We start from the raw sequence: 25,589 nt of genomic DNA on the forward strand, positions 1-25,589 counted from the left end.
TTATTAAAAGGAAACGCGTTGTTAGAGTCGGATATCGTGACCAGCGCGCAGGGATAAATATGTAAATGTTTGATCAATTTTTGGATTTTTTTTTGTGGAATTATGACGCTTGGCCCGGTGCCAGGGTGAACATACGGAATTGCTTAATAATGAATCGGTGGACTCGACGCATTGCAATTAAATATTTGTTATTTGTCCGCGGTATAGAGCCGCAGGATCGATAAATTATTAAGGTCAGGATTTGACCGGTGTTGTATTGCTTCAGTGGAAAAACGTCGGGGGTGGGAAAGGTGCAGGAAATTTTGGAAAAGGGCCAAAGGAAAATTGAAAGGGAACTCGAAAATGTTCGGAATGTTTGACAGATTAATGGCTCGTAAATTCGGTAAAGTGTTTTGAGCGCCTTTGTTGATACTATTCAAAATAAATATTACATTTATAAGCTGTTTCAACTAATATTTGGATTCTCAGACTTGTTTTGTCTTTGGTTTTACTAACAAAATTCCAGAATTTTTGTACTCGTAATATAAATCTGCCTTTTGAAATGTTTGATAAATGCCCCATGAAAGGATTAAATCAATAATTTGTTATTTTTAAACAATCCGAGTTCTGTTTTGTTTTATAAGCTTCTGGTTGTAACTACGGATATCTACAGGTTAGGATATGAAATGACATACAAATAAAACGTTACCGCCTTCGATAGTTCCATTAATGTCGCTAGAAAGCGCAGTTGTTCCATCACCGTGTAAGTTTTCAGAGCAGTGATTTAAAATAAAAGTTTGTATTTGTATGACGGTTAACACATAGCAAACAAAAAAATTAGAAAAATGTTTTTTTTTAGAGAAGAGATTTTATTTAAAAAATGCATTAAAAAGTAAAAAATAATGTTTTTCTATCAGAGGAGAATATTTTTGCTTACAAATTAGGATTTTAAACTTTATAAAAGCTTTGGTGCACAATTTAAAAAAGTTATTGTTTAATGCCGTATTGTTATGACTTTATGACTTATGACCGTTCCCAAAGCTTTTATAAATCTTAAAATTCTAATTTGTAAACAAAAATATTCTTCTCTGATAGAAAAATTATTTTTTACTTTTTAATGCATCTTTTAAATAAAAGCTTTTTCTAAAAAAACATATTTATTATTGCTTTTTAGTCTTTAATTATTTTAAACATCTTTTTCTCTGAGATTTAGTTTCGCCGTATTATTGTAACACCATTATTTTACTGATTTGTGCAAACTTGTTTAGTGGTAATAGATAGAAAACAGCTGTTAGCATTGAAAACACATCCTAATCTCTGTTCTGTGTCTACACTTTAACGTCAAAGATAAATGAATTTAAAAAAATAGCAACATTTGTTTGTAACGAAACGTAATGAAAATGATTTGGTATTAATATATTTTCCAATGACCAACATACCGTTAATGTTGGTATAAGTGATAGTATGTACACATCAAAAACTCATTTGTAAATATAACCTAAAACTGCAAAACTCCATTTAACTCCTTTAGGGGGTATTTAAGCTCATAGGATTGCATTGTCACACAGATTACGTAAGTATGCAAAATTTCAATTCATTGGGACAACTGGAACTCTTTCAAATTTGGCTCCAAAAATATGAAACAGACAGACAGACAATAAAGCAAGTTAAATAAAAGCTTTTAAAAATTAGCCAACTAGACCTCCCAATTCTCAATAGTAAGTCATAAATATTATGCAAAAATTTTATCGTAAAGTAATTTTTTTTTAATTTTACTAATTTGCCCTTTGCTCCATGTTTTTCAAAACAGTGGAAATACTGCTACAGATGCAAGAAAAATGTTAGGAAGAAAGCTGTAGAGAATTAAATTTCTTACAAAAAAGTCCGGAACACCATTTTTTCATCTTCTACAGATTAGGTATAAATTAACATTCTGTTACTTGACTTGGTCTCGCTGACTTTTTTAAATGAATTTTAATTCTCTACAAATTCTTTCTAACATTTTTGTTGTATATTTAACCATATTCTCTGCGTCTTGAAAAATAGGGGACGCAGCACAAATTAAAAATTTTAAATAATTTTTTTTCTCAGTTTTTCTCAGAATGTTAAGAATGCAAAGCATTTTTTTTTCAAGTAAATAGTGAATTGGTTGGATTTATGGCCGAGACGGTATAATGCTCGAAGCGCCCTCTGCCATACTATTTTTTTCGGTTCAGAAAATCTTGCTTTCTTCTCCTAACTTATAGTCCTCCGTAGTTGGAACTAGGGCCAGATCACCCATTAGGCTACCTAGGCTGCAGCCTAGGGGGCGCCAGCAAACAAAAGTTGTAAAAAAATAACAATTTAAAATAAAATAAAACTTTAAATAAAACAAAAAATCTTCAAAAGTTGAGGTGTCTTACATTTTGCAAATTGTAAAATGTAAAAATACATTTTGCAGTAAAAATCATTGATAATGATTTCAACGTTTTTGATAAAAATAAAATATCAAGTTACTGATAGGTATGTATATAATTATAACAGATATATACAAATATCCTAAAAATGCCTTGTTTATTTTCTTGATATGAAATCACTTGAAATGCATTTTTGAAGGAAAGTAGGTGTACTATAAGTCTTTAACGAAACATGACGAATTAAATTCTATTGTGCATCGGTGTCTACGATCGTTTTTGAGTTCAAATTAATAGAAACATATTCAAAATCAACACAAAATCGAAATTTGGATAATAAAGAGCTTGTGAGCTAGTTGGGCAGAGAAAACAGTGAAATTGGTTTCAAAATTCTATCTATTATACAAGGTGAGTCTTCTAAAAATATTTTTTACTACATTGCAAAAACTAGTAATCACACAGAAATCAATTAATGCTATTAAATACATACTTAATAATTTTCTCTATGCATGTGACTTTCTTAGAATTTCTTTATGATTCCTCACAATTAAAATTAATTACATAATTAAAAATATTAATATTCAAACTGGAATTTTGTAATTTCTACTGTCATTCTAAATCTATGCTTATTTAGATAGTGTATTGAGCAAAAAATTCTTAAGAAAATCGTTGCCAGTCTTAAAATTACGCTATTTCAGTTTTTTGTTTTTGTTTAATAATTAAATGTTGAGGTTAGTGACACTTTTTTAACATACTTTTTTCATAAACCAACATTTAAGCATCGCTTCTTTTTAGAATCACATGAAATATTATTTTTTACCATTTAGTAAGTTTAATTAGAAGAAAATGTAGAAAAATTCTGAAACAATTTACAGCTAGAGAACTGTGTAATTATTAGTTTTTAGGATACTGTAAAACATACCTATTCACAGACTCACATTGTAGGTACTGTAGTATCTATAAACAATCAATAGTAATAAAGTTAGTATTATGTGCTCAAAAATTTAAATTCAAGATGCCTCTTATGCTAGAAGTCGTATAGGAACAAAATGGTATACCAAGTTATTTTTTTTAATTACGTATAATTTGCTTGAAAGTTTTACATTTATCTTAAAAAGTTTAGAATGCACACAGAAAAATATACGGGGCTCGAGAACTACAATTTGCCCCTCTGGTATCAGTTCTTTACCAAAATTTATCAATCACATTAAAAACCGTTAAAAATTTAAAAGGACATTTTAAACTTATTTAGTTATGTGTGAAAAGAGTTTTTTTTTTCAGTTAAGAATTATAGTTCCAGTGATGTTATTAATGAATATTTTTGTATGAAATGTAAAATTCGATTTTAGAGTAGGTAGGGGGCTTAAGTGTTCTGTTTTTTTAATCGTTATTTCTGATTTTTTCTTTAATTTTATTAAGTTATTTACTGTTCTAGAAGGTGGGCACCGAGTCAGATTTGCTTAGGGGCTCCTACAACTATAATCTGGCCCTGATTGTGACATTTGATTTGTAAATATCCCCAGCTCCAGAATTCAAAATTACGTTAGAGAATCAATATTTGCTCAATAAAACCTCATTACTGCCTACTTTTGCCATTACACATCCTCCCACAAACATTCTTTATTATCTCAAATCAGATTACACCTGATGTGTATATTCCAAACATTACCTGAATAAACTTTTTCAAACTATGCCAACAAAAAATCGTTTTATTCTTTATCTGAGAAGACACTAAGCTCACACTGATACATTTTACGAGTTGGGATTTTTTTTACATCTTATTCACGATCCAATTGTGGATTAGATTCGGTGCGATTTCTGACATTTTTCCGTCCTGTGATGTTTATTGACGATAAGGGAGAATGTTTGCCGAGTGTAAATAAGTAGCTGAGAGATGTTTTGACGCAAATTGTTGAAAAGATCTTTCTTGAGAAATGGAAAATGCATGTCAGGCATAACTAACCTATTCTTAAATTTGCATTACAGTGTCCCTGAATATCTCGAAAGGATAATTATTTAAATTTGAATGCAGGCTTTGGTGTGCGTGTCAAGATTTTTAATTTTGTTGTTTAGTGTTTCCTTTTCCTGGTCATGACAGACTTGAATTACACATCATCATTGGACGCTGGTCCAGTAATTCTGTTATTAATTTCTTTCGCGCAGTCATCTAATTTCATAGAAGAAAAAATATCGTATGCAACTCTCTCAAACTATCAATTCACTCACCTGTTTATTTAATTGCGTGCACAGTATCCACCCATCACGTGTTTAATGGCCCATTAACTGCTAAATTTAACATGAAGATAATCTCTAATCTGAAAATATCCCAACAACTTGCATAAAAATTGCGATTATTGCAGGCAATTATTTTATGACCGTTTGACTCTCTATAAGCTGTTTCTTTGACTTAAATTCGCATTTAATCCGATCGAAGGACTCTTATCTGTTCAAGTTGTGACATCTCCAGTTGCCACGTAAATAGAATGTTGAGTAAAATTAGAATTGTATTTATAAATCTACGATGCTTAAAATAATGCGATTTGGCCGTTATGACGAGTTTGCGTCCAACGCTTAATTATCACCACGTAGGGATGTGTCGTAATTTGAATAAAATAGTGTTGGCCTAAATTCTAACATAACAGCGCAAAAATGACAAAATTTGGATAGGGGAGGAACGAGAAAATTGCAATTTTGTATGAAGTTGCTCATTTGCGTTTTTACCACTTGCTCAAATGTGTTTTTATTTATTTAAAGTATGGAGTTACTACACAAGGATGTAAAATATGATTCATTCAGAACCTTCATGAAATGGAAAAATGTTGGCGAAACTATACCGCGTAGTTTTATGTCTGTTTAGTAAAATTTTTATGGCTATATTATGTCACTCAACCTCCTGAAGTCTAAACTTAAATAAAATTTACCTACTCATATTCCTTTACGTTATTTATTTATAATGCAGTGTTAGGGAGTGGCTTAGCAATATTTCCAATGTGAATTTGTCATGATCAGACGAGTTAAAAACCCTTATATTATTTTTCCAAAAAGTGAGTACTTTCTTCAAAAATTTTTATTAACTCACATGTTGAGAGCCACTGTGTGGCTTTTGGTAGTTTATTAGCAGTTAATTTTTTCTTTAAACAAAATGGAGATGGTGGTCTATGTACGTTACGAGAAGTTTTCAAAATTGTGGCTAACATGTTCATTTGTGTAGAATTCCGGTCTTGGCGAAAAATTTTTGTTTTTTTTTTCGTAAAATTTAATAAAAAAATGCAAATTGAAATAGAAGAATAACGTAATTGACTAAGAAGTTAACTTACTTTTGCTGTTTTGTCCATAATATTAAAATTTACGCTAATTTTTATAATTCTATTCAGCGGTTCTCAAAATTTGGGATTTAATTTCAAAACGATTTTTTAGGAAAACTATGCATTTTTGATTTACATAAATTTTGCTTAATCCATTCTCTATATACCTTTAAATTTTTGCTAAATGATTTCCTAACACGTTGTATATAATATATGAAAACGCCTCATTTCAACAGTTTCGCTTTTCCCCACACAATTTTTAGTCAGGACATAAATCGCCGATAAACAAATCAATTAAAAATGTATTTATTTTTTTACTTTTTTTACTTACTTTTTCTTCTTCTTTTCTTTACATGTTTCCTTTTTTATGTATTTACAATTTTTTTTCTTCTTCTTCTTCTTCTTCTCCTATTCAAGTATTTTTATAATTATTTGCTCTTAACAAGCAGATATTAATAATGTTATTTAATTTAATTCTGGCTGTCAGAAGATGCTTATTTATTTAAATTTGATCTTTTTACTTTTGAAGCCAGAAATACACTTTTATTTCACAAGTGGTTATTATGGTTTCATTTAGTAATTGCAGTTGGAGATGGAGTATTATTATTGGTTACATCTAAAAAAATTAAAAAAAAATCTTTAACTGGCTCACCCTGTCTTATAAAGTGTATAAAATGTAAACGGGTACAAACGTCTAAAAAAATGAAATATAGAATAAATTCCAAGATTTCGTCAAAATAAAAAAATTTAGCGAGAAGGATATTTAATACCAGAAGCAAATATGTATTTCAGCAACAGTACAAAAAATAAAAAACAAGTATTATTACAGGTATTAAGATTAGAAATGGTTTTTGATTTTTTTGTTGGTCCAAAAACTCAACTCTTATTATTTGGTTTCAAGTTTTGACTAGGATATAGTTTTTATTAGTTTTACAAAGTTTGAGTTAATTTCAACGTACATATGTTTTATTTTTTGTATGTGTTTTGAAAAAACTAACTGCTTTTTTAAAAATATTACTATTTGAAATGATTTTAAATATCATAAAATATTCCATTAGCTGCAGTAATTCATTTGTGTAACATTTAAAAGTCTCTTAAGCTTTTCATGGTTATTTCATGGATTAGGAGAAATGATTTTGTCGTTATAAACTACTAATTATGATCAATTAATACTAAATTACCCGCCCCATCAAAAAATAACTACTAGCAGATAATAATTCCTTCCTAATGTTTAATAATAATTTTAACATTAAAGTTCAACAAATTTTATTCCCTTTTTTTGATAAATGTAACAAATTTTAAAACAAAATTTAAACCACTAATAACATGATTTTTTTTGTTGTTAATTTTACACTGTGTGTTAAAAAAAAGGGAATTTTTGAGTTTCCCGGGCAATTTGACTCGCTTATTAATTAAAATGCTAAAAATTAAGAGCCGGTTTACAGAACATTTTAATCGCAATTAAATTTTAATCGCGATTAACTTGACATTTGTCAATGCATTTTAAATGGCAACTTAATTCGAATTAGTTTAATTTTGAATTAAATCTTAATTTCGCTTTCTGTAAACCGGCCATTAGTTTTTTTAATGAAAAGTATGTCTATTAAGGCAAATTCGGTTACTCTTGGCGATTAAGTTGTTTATTTATGTTGTTGTTATTATTTCTCAAGTTGTTATTTAACCATTTCCAGACCATTTTGCGAAAATAACGCGATATGAGATATTCTCAACCTATTATTTTTGGAGAAATACTGCTCAAAACAACTTATATATTTAAACTAAACTATTTATAAAAAAATAATACTTACTTACCTAACGTTTTATATTTTTGTATTTTGTTGAACTTTTATAAAATGCAATGTCAAAAATTGTCGTTCATCAAGTCACCTATGAAATTTGAACGTAATGTGCCGCTTAATTTAAATTGTGAATGACGTCAAAGTGACAGGTCCGTCAAAATAATGCAAAAAGGCTTCGAATTTAAAAACGAACTAGAACACAACAACAAAAATCGCGAAAATATATAAGATCGCGAAGATATAAATTAAGACAAATCCTAAACTTTGCCGAAAAATCCAAAAAAGTGAGTTGGAAGCTAATTCAAAGATTTAATAATCATGACAATACTCAGACTACAACAGTCATTTAAACGAAGCGGCACATTATATTTGAATTCTGTAGTTTGAACACATTATATAAACTACATAAGTAACAAATAACTAATTTTGTATTATCACAATTTTTGTTACAATTCTGAAGAAATCGATTTATTATGAAAAATACTACTGAAATTACAAAATTATTCGTAGACGTAAGAGGGACATTTAAAATTTTATACTTGTTAAAATGATGCGTTTTTCAAGATTTGCAGAAGATGTTTTAGCTGAAGTGCAGAAGCAGCTGTTACATAAAAAAAATTAAAAAATGTTTAAAAAAAAAGAAAAATAAAAAAAAAAAGAAACGATGCACTAAAAAGTAGTTTTTCTATTAGAGAAGTATATTTTTGCTTACAAATTAGGATTGTGAAATTTGTAAAAGCTTTGGAAACAGTGCTCAATCCAAGAAAGTAATTCTGTAATGTCGCATTGTTATGACTTATGACCGTTTCCAAAGCTTTTATAAATATTAGAATCCTAATTTTTAAGCAAAAATATTCTTTTTTGATAGAAAAGCATTATTTTTTACTTTTTAGTGCATCTTTTAAATAAAAGCTTTTTCTAAAAAAACATTTTTTTAAATTTTTTATTTATTACTTTTTAGTTTTTACTTATTCTAAACGTTTTTTCCGCTGAGATTTAGTTTCGCCGTATCATTATTTTGCTGATTTGTGAAAACTTATTTAGTGGTATGTGATAGAAAACAGCTGTTGGTATTAAAAGAACAAAAAGTAATGAAAATGATTAGGTATTAATATATTTCCCAATGACATCGAAAACCCATTTGTAAACATAATCTAAATCTTCAAAACCTTATTTAACCTCTTTAGGGGGTATTTAACTGCATAGGATTGCATTGTCACGCAGATTACGTAAGTATGCAAAATTTCAATTTATTAGGACAACGGGAACCCTTTCAAATTTGGCTCCAAAAATATGAAACAGACAGACAAACAACAAAGCAAGTTATATAAAAGCTTTTAAAAATGGAAACACCAACAAAGCTCTCCACTTTAGCATGACTTTTTCAATTAGTAAAAATCTTGCTTCTTTTAGCTAAATGGGAAAATCACGATATTTGAAGCAACTTTCCTCGTTGAATTTCTTTCATTTTAAATGCAATTTTTGCATCGGCGATAAAACCAATCAAATTGCGCGCAATTGTGTGTAAAACCCAGCGACATCCGCCACTGGTTCGCCGTAAATTGCATTTGGATACTGGGTCAGGAGGGTGTATTGATCTTGAATTCTGATGCTGCAAGGTCCAAAGTTTCGTTCTTGCATCCTTTTTCTGCGGCTTCTACTCAAAGACTAGTTACAGACGCAAAAAAGATGCAATAAAATGGACAAAGCATTCGTTTATTTAATTTGTAACACACTGATCTTAATTAGGCTAGTGCGGACTTGGATTAATGTCAGTTTTCGATTTGAGGAAGTGCATTAAAATTTTATCGCTTGTAAACAAGAACGTTAATTTGCGAGGGATGTAATTATGCGACGGTTCGTAAACTGTTCGCGTGAAGGCGAGGACTAATTGCATAAATCGTAACGTTATTCTTTTAGGAAATTAGATTCTTAACGGCGGAGATAGTTATTGGATTGATTGAATATAAAACTGAGTTATTACTCATCAAGGGTTTATTTTATTTTTCAATAAATGTCACGATATGATTCGATTATTCCCTTTATGGACATGTTTATGAATAATAAAACTGTCTTAGAGGTGGTTTAAAGGGGATGAAGAACGAGAATTATCGAATCGCTGGGGTTTCCTCACTCCATGAACTCTTTTAATTCCTACTGCGACTCTTTGTGTTGAGAACAGACATCGATCGATTGCTCAAATCTTGCTCTGGCGTGTCTTTTCGTACAAAGGAGATTGTCGGAGTCGTTTCGGTGGTTAATGGGGCTTTAATGGGCCTTGGACAAGCTGCTTTGAGTTGAATACACGATTTTTGACCGCAGTTCCAAAAAATTAAACAGTTTCTTAAAATTGCGAATCTTGATAAAAAATGCCAGATAAAGCACCGCTCCAATCTATACAGGGTGTCTCAGCTAAGACTTTCGAGCCTAATATCTCAGATATTTGTTAACGGATTTTTATGAAATTTAAAATGCAGATATTTTAGAAGATAAAGATTAAAATCCAATTAATGCAACAACTCAAGTTCTAAAAACGTAATTTTAACATGCCTTTTTAAAATGTTAAGCCTTTTAAGACTTACATTAAAAAATTGATCGTCAGTGAAAAATGCTGTTAGAAAAAACTCGTTCGAGGAAGACGTCTGTTTCGCGAGAAAAATGAGAAACAAACTGTTAAACGTGGGTACAGATGCAAAAGCGTAGATCTCTATGAGACAAATGAGCACTATCATTGAATTTTGGTCACTCCTACTCGCAACTGTCACGCAAGGGACATTTCACAATTATCTCTCACCTATACAAAGTTAAAAAACAATATTTTTGACTACTTTTGGTACTGGATGCTTTAATTCTTTCAAAAAGGATTAAAAGACTGAACAACAACTGAAAAATTCTAGACACTTAAACATTCAGGACTTTGGAAATGTTTCGTACACTGCTTATTGGATTCTCTTCAAAAGCTTGAATTACAGCCCCACGTATTGCTTCGTTTCTAGTGACGTATTTTATCCTCAATCTAATTAGTTCAGGTACGCTTCCTGTGTCTTTAAATTATTACGATTCCTTAATCTTTAAATTTCATAAATAACATTTCACAAAAAGTCCAACGACACTTTCCATAGGCGAATATTGATTCCTTTTTCAACAACACAGAAATTTCACCCACTGTTGGTTTTTAAAGTAATTTCACAAAATTAAAACAATTTTGACAATTTTTTTCAGTAGTACACAAAATGCCGCATAGAAATGCTTCATCAATTATTTCAAAGGGTGACTGTCCAAATTACTATCAAAATTTGAATTAAGTTTTTAACAACAAAATTTAATTTTTTTCTTGGATCAGTCGAGCAATTTGGTTAATTTTTTGTGTGGCCATTTATTTTTCGGAGTTTAATAATCCAACGGTAATTTGGCATAATTTTAAATAAAAGAAATGTGTTTTAAAATTTTATTTTTTAACTTGAATTATTTTTTTTGTTTCTAATTGAAAGACCACCTAAAATATTTGCATTCTAAATTTTATAACAATCCGTTGACAAATAACTGAGATATTAAGTTCGAATACCTTAGCTGAGACGTCCTGTATATTTAAAACTGTCAGTTGCCCACAACAATTTTGAAGAACAGAAAAACAATGCAAAACTTAATATAATAAAAAGTAGAAACATATAATTTTATTGTGAACTTTGAAACCATGACCCAATGCGAACCCGAGTAAATTTTGTTTTTTTTTTTCATAATTGCAAACAAACTCATTCCCTGTTTAACCCTCTTATGGATGTAATTTTCAAAAATCCTGAAACACATTTTTTTCTTTTTAACTGTAAGTCCCTATGCCAATTTTCTTGGATATAACATAAAAAATGAAGGACTTTTGCGTTTAACTACATTGGGGGTGGAATTTCTAAAAATGCTGAAATATACGTCTCTTCTTTTTTACCGACTGTCTCAGATATTAATTGATATGTATAAGTTCAACAATAAAGAATTGTTTATATGTATAACTAACAATGAAGGATTTTTGGTTTAACTCCCTTGGAGTGGAATTTTCAAGAAACCTGAAATACGCGTTTTTTTATTTTTAGACGAACGCTCAAATACCAATTTTCTTGGTTATAACTTATAACTTCGAAAATGACAGATTTTTATATTCACCCTCTTGTAGGTGAAACTTCCAAAATCCAGAAACATGTCTTTTTTTATTTTTAATCTAAAGACTAAATACCATTTTTTATGAATATAGTTTCAAAATAGTAACGATTTTTTATGTTTAACCCTCTTATGGGGAATGAATTTCTTAATATAATAAAATACTTGTTTCTTTATTTTTCACCGAATGCCCAAATACCAATTTTTATAGATATCAGTCAAAAAATAATGGATTTTGATATTTAACCCTTTTGATGGTGGAATTTCAAAAATCATTAAACACTTTTTTCTTTATTTTTTATTGACTGCCCAAATACCAATTTTCTTAAATATGAATTCAAAAATGACGAATTTTTATATTTAGCCCCCTTAGGGGTAGAAATTCCAGATATTCTTAAACACAAGTTTTTCATCTTTAACCGAAAGCTCAAGTACCAATTGCTTGAATACAAATAAAAAATTACAGATTTTTATACAAATTCTAACCTCTGTTCAACCCGCTTGCGGTTAGTACTTCCAACTAAAACAGTGTTTTTTTACTTTTCACTGAAAACCCTAATACCAACTTTAATTAATGTAAATTTAAATGCTACGATTTTTTATACAAATTTTATTACGCCATAAGGGTTGATTTTTCGAAAATTTTGAAACACCTTTATTTTCTTTTTTTAACCAATAGTCCAAATACTAATTTTCAAGAATATAACTCTAAAAACGACGGATTTTTAATCAAATTTTAACACCCCATTTAACCCCCTTAGGGGCTAATTTTCCAAAAATCCTGAAACACGTCTTTCTTCTTTTTTAATCGAAAGCCCAAATACAAATTTTCAAGAATATAACTTTAAAAATGCCTGATTTTTATTCAAATTTCAGCACTCCATTTAATCCCCTTAGGGGGTGATTTTCTAAAAATCCAAAGAAAAGAGTCGTAAATTTTCGCATTTTTAGAAATTCCACCCCCAATGGAGTTAAACGCAAAAGTCCTTGATTTTTGAAGTTGGCATATGGACTTCGGTTGAAAAGAAAAAAGTGTGTTTCAGGATTTTTGAAAATTACATCCACAAGAAGGTTAAACAAGGAATGAGTTTGTTTGCAATTATGAAAAAAAGCTAAATTTACTCGGGTTCGCATTGGGTCATGGTTTTAAAGCTCACAATAAAACTATTTGTTTCTACTTTTTATTATACTAAGTTTTGCACTAGCACTAGCAACTGCTAGTCTCGACATAACTTTATTTCGCTCAGCCAGAACGTTACACAATTTTATAGAACAACTCCAATTCCAACGTAAACTGAAACCCCTGCAAGCGTCCTTTTGTCTCGTTTATCTCCGATTACAACTCTTGAGCGATAAAATAGTCTGCGACCAAACACAACCACTCTCTATTCTGATGGCTAAAACACACGGTTTGTCACTTCCTGTTTTTCCTCAAAAAAGTGGCGAAAAACTTCCTCGCCGTCATAAACAACTCTGTTGATATTTTGACTGAAACCAGACGATCTTCTTGCAAATGTTCCCATCCGGACTTTGGAAAATAATAAAAACTTAAGTTATTGGACTGTCTTTTTTTACGGTGATCCTTTGAGGAAGGAAACGACGTTACACGATGATATGAAGCGGCTGCGACCACAACATGCCGTCGGAGTTTATTTCTTCTATGCGGTGGACTTTGTTGTTTTGTGGAGCTTTCAGGGAGATTGAACGACTACATTTCGCATTGTTGTGGCTTGATTTTAAATTACGTAGCATAAATAATAGTATATTAAAAAACAAGACCAGTCAACAACAAGATCAGTCTTAAAGCACGAATTCAAAAACGAGTGGCGTTATCTAAGAGTTTTTTTGAAAGAATGAGTCTTAAACGATTAAACAAAATTTATGTAAATCAAAAATGCATAATTTTCCCAAAAAATCGTTCTGAAATTAAAGTTCCAAATTTTGAGAACCGCTGAACTAAAATTTAAAAATTAGCCTAAATTTTAATATTATTGACAAAACAGTAGAGAAAAATTAACTTTTTAATCTACTACGTTATTTGTGTTTTGTAATTAAATTTTACCGTAAAAAAAACACAATTTTTTTTGCCAGGACCAGGATTTGAATGTACCACACAAATGAACAATTTTGAAAAATTCTCAAAACGCCCATGCGCCACCATCTTCATTTTGTTTAGTGAAAAAATTATCTGCTAATAAAATACCACAAGCCACCCAGTGGCTTTCAACAGGTGGGTTAATGAAAATTTGTGAAGAAAGCACGCACATTTTAGAAAAATGATATAAGGGTTTTTAACTCGTGTGATCACATACGAAATCTTGCTAAGCCATTCCCTAACACCCTGTAATATCTCTCACAGTTTTTGAAAAAATTGCAAAAAACATTATTTTCATTTTTAATCAAGTAAACTTTGAAAAATGCGATAACATTAAAGAAATGTTCGATTTTTTCACCATTTTCATTCAAAAAGTTCAAAATTCGATGGCAGACTGACTGAGTTACTTTACATATATAATTCACTAAGTTATAATAAACCATAATTAAGTGTTATTGTTTTGTTTTTTATTTGATAATAAACCAGATAAAAACTAAATAAAATATTGAAGTTTGACAATTGGTAACTATTTTACAAAGTCTACTTGACTAACTATGAAAATTACGAAGTAAATTCCGTTTTTTGTGTTTTTTTTCAAAAACTGTAAGAGATAGGTATAGAACGTACCGATAGGTCACCATAAATATCTATACTTTTTCGATTGCCGTTAAGACAATAAGGTTGTTCCATTTGAAAAAAATTGAGTTACACCAATTGTTTGAAAACGATTTAAAAAAAAATCAAACTAGCCATGAATTTTGACAGTTGACAATTTTGAAAATTCTAGAAGACTTAAAGCTTTGGTTATCGAATGCAAAACAAATTATTCATTTATCGCAAAGGGTTTAAGTATTAAATATTTCAAAAAGTCTACTTGATTAACTATGAAAATTACGAAGTAAAATCCGTTTTTTGTGATTTTTTTCAAAAACTGTAAGAGATAGGTATAGAACGTACCGATAGGTCACCATAAATATCGATATTTTTTCGATTGCCGTTAAGACAATAAGGTTGTTCCATTTGAAAAAAATTGAGTTATAGCAATTTTTTGAAAACCATTTAAAAAAAAATCAAACTAGCCATGAATTTTGACAGTTGACAATTTTGAAAATTCTAGAAGACTTAAAGCTTTAGTTATCGAATGCAAAACAAATTATTTATTTATCGCAAAGGGTTTAAGTATTAAATATTTCAAATAGTCTACTTGATTGAATATGAAAAATACGAAGTAAAATTCGTTTTTTGTGTTTTTTTCAAAAACTGTAAGAGATAGATCTAGGACGCATTGATACAGTTTGCCATAAATGAATAAATATCGAAAAAAGAGTCGTTCCATTTGAAAAAACTAAGTTATAGCAGTTTTTTGAAAACTATTTTGAAAAAATAGCCATGAATTTTGACAGTTAACAATTTTGAAAATTTTGGAAAACTCTTCAAACCTTCAGTTATCAAATACAAAAAAATTATTCACTTACCGTACTTACCGCAAAGGGTTCAAGGGTTGTCTTAGACAAACATTTGCAAACGAAAATTTTAACAAAAAAATGACATATGTCAAAAACAATCACAGATAAGTACCAACAACTTTGATAAATTTTACTTAGCTTGAGAAGGTAAATTCAAATATGCAATAAAAGTGAGTGGTTACTATTTAAAATTTTAAACTTGGCGCCAATTTTTTGTAGTTCTGGAAGCGCAGCCATTTTGAAAATAATTTAATTGAACTCAGAATGGTCGACTTGGATTGTTATACAAAATTTTAAAGCTCTAACTATGTTAGAAGTTAAAAAGTTTCTAATGTAGGCCCTAAAAGAATCACCCTGTATAGAGTTAAAGTTAGATGTTTTCAATATTTTTCAGTTAGTGACATTATCATGACAAGTTTTTATCAAATAAATCGGAATGTGTTAAGATCTACGATATTTAGGGTTGTAATAAAAAAACGTTCATTTTCTAATTCCCAATCAAATGGTATAAAAATAAATTGTAAACACCCTGTAGTAACCTGTAGCAATTGAGATCAATCAGATTTAAACCGTGTTCAAGACGTAAGTACTAATAATATCATCAAGAAAGCACTTTTAAAACTAGAGATGTCAAACCAAATTTTTTTGGTTTTTATTTTTTAACAGTAATCTCTGAACCTATTTAAAAAATATTTATCCTATATTTTGTATTTATATTTTACTTTAATTACCTGTATAATTACGTCCAGGTACTAAAAGGTCAGTCACTAGTTTAAAAAAATATAAAGTAATAAAGAGCTAACTGATGTCCTGTTTGGACATTAAATAGGGTAATAGGTTTAAAAGAAAGAAAAAGAAAAAAAAAAAAGAAAACCGGAGATGTTTGTATAAACTGAAATCTTTAACTAGAAATATTGAAAAACATGTATTGCATTCGACACGCTGCAGACGGAAAATTGAATATATCGATTTAATAATCAGAATCATAAAATAACAAATTTTATTATAATAAATTCTACATGAATAGAACGAAAACCCTATGTAAATACCAACCGACCAGATAGATAATAATAGATATAAAATAATAAATATGAAATGAGCTTCATAAATACAAAGTTACGAAATCATTACGAGCCTTCTTCTTTTATTTGAATAATCAACTGCGTCAGCTTTTCCAAATCGATATGTGCCATTATAATCCACCCATACAAATGGCCATTCTAAAACAGTCATCAGATCGTTTGTCTTCCAATTAATTACAATCCATCGTTGTGTAACGTACGTTATTTATTCAAACTCTGGACTATACCGACGATCGATGCAAATTACAAGTCTCCATTCCTGATCGAATTTCTTTGTAAAATAATAATAAGATCAGCGACCTGAGTGGCACACGTCTTGGTCTTCGAATCGATCAAATGTACGCCACACCGTGTGATTTGTAAACATGTGCAAATGTCGAAAGAGGTGATCGATTAAGGGTTAGGATTACACAATGGAATGCACCTGTGAATTTTATTTCCTCTAATGAAAAAATTAATTTCCTGTCGGCGGCTATCGATCCACAAAGCGCGAAGCAATGGCCGGAAAAATGGATCACTTGGTTGATACGAGTACATGACAGGGAAAAATGAGGGAGGGAAGTTTTCTATTAAAAATGACACAAATTTGTTGTTCCAACTAGTGGTAAAATGTCGTTTCTTCTTCCCGCAACCTGGGGAAGATCCAATTATGAAAGTCACCATTCCACCTTTCGCAAAATCAAAATTAAATTAAAAAATAAAAGGAAAAAATAATAGTTACTTATGCAACAAGTCCGTAAAATAGAGAAAGAAGTGATCTAGCTCATTCAAGCGTTTTTTTACTGTTGTAAACATATTTGACCATTAAAAGTTTTTTTTTGAGAAATATTCAACAATAATTATTTCTTATGACACAACTGATTTCACGATTGCGTTCTTGTACTTGAGATTAAGCGCCTGAATGCAATCAAAGGGATTAATGAATACAGCTGACCTTCTTTTCTTTGGGAGCAAAAAATTTATAAAGTATAAATAATCAGAATAATCTCCATTATGTAAACTAAAAAAACCAGAGGTTTTCATAAAATGGAGACAGTTCACTTATTCGAATTTAGTTTTTTTTAATCCGCTTATTATGTAATTAATACAACAAAGCAATAATCATGTACTATAAACAATGAACATTTTTGGTAACAGGAAAATATTTAGTCAGTTCAATCTTTTCCTTTAAGAATTTAGAGCAAAAACTCTGATTTTTCTCAGAATTATTTTTTTTCGAGCGCTTTTAAACGGCTTCAGCTATATTTACGTTTTAAGTTCTCTCATAGTTAAATTTACGTCAACCTCTTCGTCTGTTCCCTCTTCTAAGCTCTTTACAACTTTATATCTTTCAATTATTGCCAGAACTTTTCGTTTTGTAAATTTATTTATGACGAAAAATGGAGTAAAATAAACACTAATTATCACTAGTCGCCAAATTTGTTCTCAACACATTGAAGGAATAAATGTATGTGAACACAAAAGTTTTAAATTGCAAAAAAATCAGAAAAATTAAAAGAGCACAGAAAAAGACCCATGTGTAATTTTTTCGTGGTTCATTCAACTGTAGTTACAAATTTGTATCTCCAATAGTTTTGTAGTATGCCATTCTATTTTTTTATTTAAAGTAAGTTTTAGTAAAATGTCCAACCAGAAACATTACAACTTGTTTAGACCTTTTACAAAATTAAGTAAAAACGTTTTCAAACATTCAGTTAATCGATAAAATTGTGAAGCCAAGAAAAAAAGCAATTTTATGGAAATGAGAACAAACCAGTAGCAGATTTTAAAAATTATTTTAAAATTTACGTTTTTTATTTAGTGTTATCAGGACTCATTCAGTATCAGCATTTTCCACTATGTATTATTACTGCTACTCTTAGAATTCCCTTGATATCAGCACTTTCTGCTTGTAGAGAGAGGATCTTTTCAGAAAAACTATCAAAAATTATCTAAGAATAACGATGTCTCAAAATAGATTTAATAATTTTCCTAACTTCCTACTACTGCAGTGGAAAGAGAAATACCCCATGGACTAGACAAATTATTTTTTAGAAAAAGAATTTGCCTAAAGTAAAGTAAAGTGAATTTATTGAGTAAATTATGTAAATATTAGGTATGTAACTACTCAAAAAATGATGTACCTGCACAAAATTTAAAATTATTCTATTACGAATAGTTCACGAATAAAAATAATTATAAAGAAATAGTCTAGCTGTTTCAGCGTTTTTTACTGTTGTAAACAAATTTGACCATTACATTTTTTTCTGAGAAACATTCAACAATAATTATTTCTTGTGACACAATTGATTTCACGAATGCGTTCTTGTTCTCGAGATTACGCGCCTGAATGCAATCAAAGGGATTAATGAATATAGCCGACCATCTTTTCTTTGGGAGCATAAAATTTATAAAGTTTAAACAATCAGAATAATCTTCGTTATGTGAACTAAAGAAATCAGAGATTCTCATAAAATGGAGATAGTTCAGTCATTCGAATTTATTTTTTTTAAACTGTTTATGGCGTAATTAATGCAACAATGCAATAATAATATACTATGAACAATGAACTAATTGGTAACAGGAAAATATTTAGTCAGTTCAATCTTTTCCTTTAGAGAATTTAGAGCAAAATCTCTGATTTTTCTCAGAATAATTTTTTTTGAGCCCTTTTAAACGGCTTCAGCTGTATTTACGTTTTTAGTTCTCTCATAGTTAAATTTATGTCAACCTCTTTGTCTGTTCCGTCTTCTAAGCTCCTTATAATTTCATATCACTCAATTATTGTCAGAACTTTCGTTTTGTAAGTTTATTTATGACGAAAAATGGAGTAAAATGAATACTAATTATCACTAATCGCCAAATTTGTTCTCAACACATTGAAGAAATAAATGTATGCGAATACAAAAGTTTTAAATCGCAAAAAAATCAGAAAAATCAAAAGAGCACAGAAAAAAGACCCATGTGTAATTTTTTCGTGGTTCATTCAACTGTAGTTACAAATTTGTATCTCCAATAGTTTTTGGTATGCCATTCTATTTCTTTATTTAAAGTAAGTTTTAGTAAAATGTCCAACCAGAAACATAACTTGTTTAGTCCTTTAACAAAATTAAGTAAAAACATTTTTCAAACATTCAGTTAATCGATAAAATTGTGAAGCCAAGAAAAAAAGCAATTTTATGGAAATGAGAACAAACCAGTAGAAATTCTAAAAAATATTTTAAAATTCACGTTTTTTATTTAGTGTTATCAGGACTCAATCAGTATCAGCATTTTCCACTATGTATTATTACTGCTGCTCTTAGAATTCTCTTGATATTAGCATTTTCTGCTTGTAGAGAGAGGACCTTTTCAGAAAAACTTTTAAAAATTATCGAAGAACGATGATGTCCCAAAATAGATTTTCCTAACTTCCTACTACTGCAGTGGAAAGAGAAATACCCCATGGACTAGACAAATTATTTTTTAGAAAAAGAATTTGCCTAGAGTAAAGTAAAGTGAATTTATTGAGTAAATTATGTAAATATTAGGTATGTAAATACTCAACAGCTGATGTACCTGCAAAAAATTTAAAATTATTCTTGTTACGAATAGTTTTATTTTTGCATAAATATACTGTTTCAAAATATTTAAGAAATAAACAGTTGCTTTTATTTATTTAACTTTGTAATTTTTAACTACTACCTGCACACGGGCGGCCAATTGGCTTGGCTCGGCCCTGCTGAAAGTGGAAAAACGAACTAATTTCTGTAAATGGCAAGGAAACATTTGGCTTGCCTTCAATCGTGATTACACAGCAAGTTGCAGCAATGGCGCCTCACCTCTTTAATTAAGTGGAAGTAAAAAGACAATTTGTATGAGAATCGTCGGATAACAAACGAGCCAAGAGTCCTAATAGTTTTTTGAGAGGATTAATAACGTGCGACGTGTAATTAAGCCTTAACGTGACTTAACACCAATTAACTAATCTTAGATTAGGGCGGGTAAACAGAGGGATGGAGTATTCCGAGTGATTTAATTACTTGAGACAGTGGCTTTGCTCGTATTTATTCGTGTCCAAGTTCTAAAATTAGCCTTCTTTCGCCATCCTAAGTGGGCAAATAGAGGGAAATTTATTATATTTACTGAGTTCTTCGACATGTGTATATACCAGGGCCGGATTACCCATTAGGCCTACTAAAGGGGGCGCCAGCAAACACAAGTTGAAAAAAACTTGCAATAAAATTTAACTTTAAATAAAACAAAAAATCTTCAAAAGTTGGGGTGTCTTACATTTTGCAATTGTAAAAATCATTGTCAATGATTTTAACGTGTTTGATAAAAATAAAATATCAAGTTACTGATACCTACGTATTTATATAATTATAACAGATATGTAATAAATATGTAATAAATCACTTTAAATGCATTTTTGAAGGAAAGTTGGTATACTATAAGTCTTAAACGAAACATGATGAATTAAATACTGTTGTGTATCGGTCCTCTATGATCGTTTTTGAGTTAAAATTAATAGAAACATATTCAAAATCAACACTAAATCAAAATTTGGATAATAAAGAGCTTGTGAGCTAGTTGGCCAGAGAAACCAGTGAAATTGGTTTCAAAATTCTATATAATATACAAGGTGAGTCTTCTAAAAATATTTTATACTATATTTCAAAAACTAGTGATCATACAGAGATCAATTTATGCTATTAAATACCTACTTAATAATTTTCTCTATGTATGTGATTTTTTTAATTTTTTTTATGATTCCTCACAATTAAAATTAATTACATAATTAAAAATATTAACGAACTGGAATTTTGTAATTTCTACAGTCATTCTAAATCTATACTTATTTAGATAGTGTATTCAGCAAAAAATTCTTAAAAAAATCGTTGCCAGTCTTAAAATTACGCTTTTTCATTTTTTTGTTTTTGTTTAATTAATTAAATGTTGGGGTTAGCGACACTTTTTTTAACATAATTTTTTCATAAACCAACATTTAAGCATCGCTATTTTTTGGAATTACATGTAATATTATTTTTTACCAATTAATTAATTTAATTAGAAGAAAATGTAGAAAAATTCTGAAACCATTTACATGCACAGAGAACTGTGTAATTATTAGTTTTTAAGATACTGTAAAATATACTTACTCACAGACTCACATTGTAGGTACTGTACCTATAAACAATCAATAGTGATAAAGTTGGTATTATGTGCTCAAAAATTTAAATTCAAGAAGCCTCTTATGCTAGAAGACGATTGGAACAAAATGGTATACCAACTTATTTTTTTAATTACGTATAAATTGCTTGAAAATTTTACATTTATCTTAAAAAATTTAGAATGCGCACCGAAAAATATACGGAGCTCCAGAACTACAATCTGCCCCTCTGGTATCAGTTCTTTACCAAAATTTATCAATTACAATAAAAACCGTTAAAAATATAAAAGGACATTTTAAACTTATTTAGTTTTGTGTGAAAAGAGTTTTTTTTTCAGTTAAGAATTGTAATTCCAGTGATGTTATTAATGAATATTCTTGTATGAAATGTCGTAAAATTCAATTTTAGAGTAGGTAGGGAGACTTAAGTATTCTGTTTCTTTATTCGTTATTTCTGATTTTTCGTTAATTTTATTAAGTTATTTACTATTCTATACATGAGTTTACCTTGTTTAGAAAAACTACAAATAATACAAAAAAATAAAAAATCATTTAAAATTAAATTCTAGCAAAAAGGTATAGAAGGTATAGATATAGATCTAGGGGCTCTGATTTTAAACGCAAAGAAAAAATGTTGGTTAATTTTGTTTTTAAAAAAATTGAGTATACTTAAAAAAAATAGTATATTTATTAAACATTATTTTTTTAATTGCTGCAGCAAAATCCGACAGTCAGAGGAAGAATGATGTCAGAATTATTGATACCATGTAAATATTATGTGATATTAATTATAGCACAAATTTTTAAACAGTTAAATTATTTACATAAAATTGTTGGGCTTCAAAAGTGAGGACGTCCAAGTCTTCAAATGCACAAAAGCAACAAATAAACTGTGCAAATCAGTTTATTGCTGTGTTTTGAAAGAAAAGCCAGAAAACGATAAATTGCACTTTTTCAGAAGGAAGCATAGTTTAAAAATGCCCCACATGAATGAGTTCCAAGAAATAAGGAAAAGCCATTTTAGGAATTAACAATTATATTGAGATACATTCTTAATCTTAAGATTCCTATTACAACGATAATATTCCTACAATGTACCAAAATATTGATAAATGATGATATTATTCCAATTTAACCAAACTTTTCAAAATCAGAAATGCCAAAACAAAATCTTGCCAAGCAACCTCATACGTGAAGTACGCACGCAAACAGTAGTACCAACCGCATAAATGAGTTCAGCGCATCTAAGCTAAACTTTCCACTAAGTAACACAACTACGGCTTAAACTTAGTTTAAATTTAAACCGAGTTTACGTAAGCAAAAGCTTAAGCTCGAACTGAGCAACCGGGCCTAAGTGGGCAAATAGCGGAAAATTTATTATATTTACTGAGTCCTTCGACATGTGTGTATACAAGAGGATCGGAACGCTGTTCTAGTTCTGTAACTAAAATCGATAATATCGGGGGGCTTCCGAAATTAAAAATGAGTGTCAAATCTGTATGCGGACACCCTCGTTAGGAAATATCGCCATGAACCTGAAAATTAGCATGAGCCTTGCGTGCTGGCGTGTCGGAAGTTTCTTTAAACGTGCTTCGATCGTATCAACTCCTTCTTCAATCACAAGCGGAGTTTAATAACCCGAATTCCTCCTTCGTCACAGTCGTTTTTCGCCCGGGAATTTAATTTGGCTTCTCATAAATCCCGATTTAAATTTCAGGTGGTCCTGGTGTTCATTCTCAGCATAGCGTCGCTTATAATCTACTTCATCGATGCCTCGAAGTAAGACCTTTTGCGCCTAAATTAAGCACTCACGACGATGATTATATTGTTTTTAGTGAAGGTGTGGAACGCTGCCAGGAATGGAGCAACAATATCACGCAACAAATCGACCTTGCCTTCAACATATTTTTTATGGTCTATTTTTTAATAAGAGTGAGTATCAATTGAACTGGTGTGTGATTTATGGGCACTTAACTGCCACTAAAACCGCTTTTCTCCAATTTACAGTTTATAGCAGCTAGCGATAAGTTATGGTTTATGCTAGAGATGTACTCGTTCGTAGACTACTTCACGATACCCCCGTCCTTTGTCTCCATTTACTTGGACCGAACGTGGATTGGTAATTGACGGTTTTTACTAAAATATCGGGAACTAACTACAAACAATGCTAGGTCTTCGGTTTTTGAGAGCTTTGCGTCTCATGACTGTCCCGGATATTCTCCAATACCTCAACATACTGAAGACTTCCAGTTCCATACGACTTGCTCAGTTAGTGTCCATATTTATATCCGTATGGCTCACAGCGGCCGGAATTATACACTTGGTGAGTGAAAAAAATGCACAAAGCTCGCTCCTTTAATCACTTAAAGGGTTGAAAATTGAAGAATTAAGTAGGCTGTTAACGCAAACAGTTACTTTTCTGTCGTACTATCGAAAGTTTTAAGAACAATCTAAGATGGCTCGAGACTGTCAACTGTCATATTTCAGCGCTTATTTGATTTTTGGTAAATAATGAATTACTCTAACTCAGATTTTTAAGTAGAATTAATCTATTTTTTTATCAATCATCGAAAGAACATCGATTTTGTTCACCGTTTTTATTAAAAAAGTCCCAAATTTGTGGTGAACTGACAAATTAGTCAAGTGGTGAACTGACAAATTAGTCAACTTACATGTAATTCACAAAGTTATAATATTCAACAATAAATTGGCTAACAAGTAACTAATAAAAATATTAGGGGCCGGCTTACAGAATATTTTAAAATTTGAGATTAATTTGACATTTGTCAATGTATTTTAAATGGCAACTTAATAATGTCGAATTAGTTTAATTTTGAATTAATTTTAATTTCATCTGTAAATAATTAATTTGACAATTAATTATTATTGATTATCTTTCAAAGCCTACACTTCATTAACGATGAAAACTAGAGAATAAAACCCACTTTTCGAAATTATTTCAAAAACTGTAATAGGTTTGACACATTTTAACAAATGTTCTCATAAAAATTGACGTCCTTTTGAATGCCATTGAGAAAGTAGATTCATTAATTATAACTATTATAATATTATACAATGTGTTCAAAAATGGTTGTTCATCAAGTCACCTTTGAAATTTGAACGTAATGCGCCGCTTAATTTAAATTGCGAATGCCGTCAAAGTGACAGATCCGTCAAAATAATGCAAAAATGCTTTGAATTTAGAAAAGAAAGAATAAACAACAACAGAAATCACGGAAATATAAAACACAAATTAAAACAAACCCTGTACTTAAAAAAACCTTGCCGAAAAATGCCAAAAAGGGAGTAAAAAGCTAGTACAAAGACTTAACAAAAAAATTACGATAGTCACACTGATTTTAGATTCATAGTCACCTTGATGAGCAACCATTTTTGAACACATTGTGTAGCTATTATATTGTACAGGGTGTTAGGGAATGGCTTAGCAATATTTGTCAAGATCAGACGGGTTAAAAAGCCTTATCATTTTTCCAAAATGAGCGTACTTTCTTCAGAAATTTTTATTAACCCATCTGTTGAGAGCCACTGCGTGGCTTATGATAGATTATTAGCAGTTTATTAGCAAAACGGTTCAAGATATATGATTTAATAAAAATTTTGACAAAAAAATAACATATGAGTTTTTATTCTCACCTGAGTATTACCACTTTGAGGATGAAACGCGTTGTTTTTAAAATAAGCTCAGCAATTTTGAAAATTATTTAGTATAATTAAAAATGGTCTATATTTTGGTTCTGTACAAAATACCAAAACCGTAGCGACATTGGAAGTTAAGATGTTTCTAATAGATGTGGGTCCAAAAAGAGACACCTGTATAAAATCATTATTCAAATTTATTATTATATTAACAAAAATTATTCAAAATAGGTACTTACAAAAAATTTAGAACAATGTTATATAAGATCCTTAACAAACTTCTGAAATTTTTAGTGCTTTTTTGTCTCACAGAAAATGTGTCCTTCACCTTTTTTAAAAAAAGCATAGCAAAATTATGCTATACTAAGGCTTTTCCAAAAAAATGTGTTTTTATGTGAATTGTTTTGTCGTATACATTGTACTGTATGTACATAACATACATGGTGAGTCTGCTAAAATTATTTTCTACTGTATCTCAGTATAGCAGATTTTGTTATTAGGAGTAATAATGGAAATTTATGTGGTGAAGTTCA

General features: G+C 29.9%; 1 protein-coding gene across 1 annotated transcript in view; it reads left to right on the forward strand.

Moving 5' to 3' along the window:
- The window catches only part of slo (slowpoke), an 84,107-nt gene that overhangs the window by 4,653 nt on the left and 53,865 nt on the right, over window positions 1–25,589 (forward strand). Inside the window, exons 2-5 of the mRNA XM_015983935.2 lie at window positions 23,117–23,178; window positions 23,235–23,331; window positions 23,407–23,518; window positions 23,571–23,722. Coding sequence (XP_015839421.1) covers window positions 23,117–23,178; window positions 23,235–23,331; window positions 23,407–23,518; window positions 23,571–23,722 — 423 coding nt within the window. The remainder of the gene's footprint in view (window positions 1–23,116; window positions 23,179–23,234; window positions 23,332–23,406; window positions 23,519–23,570; window positions 23,723–25,589) is intronic.

Source organism: Tribolium castaneum, chromosome 7, assembly GCF_031307605.1.
Source record: "Tribolium castaneum strain GA2 chromosome 7, icTriCast1.1, whole genome shotgun sequence".
In the NCBI taxonomy this organism is placed as follows: Eukaryota; Metazoa; Arthropoda; class Insecta; order Coleoptera; family Tenebrionidae; genus Tribolium; species Tribolium castaneum.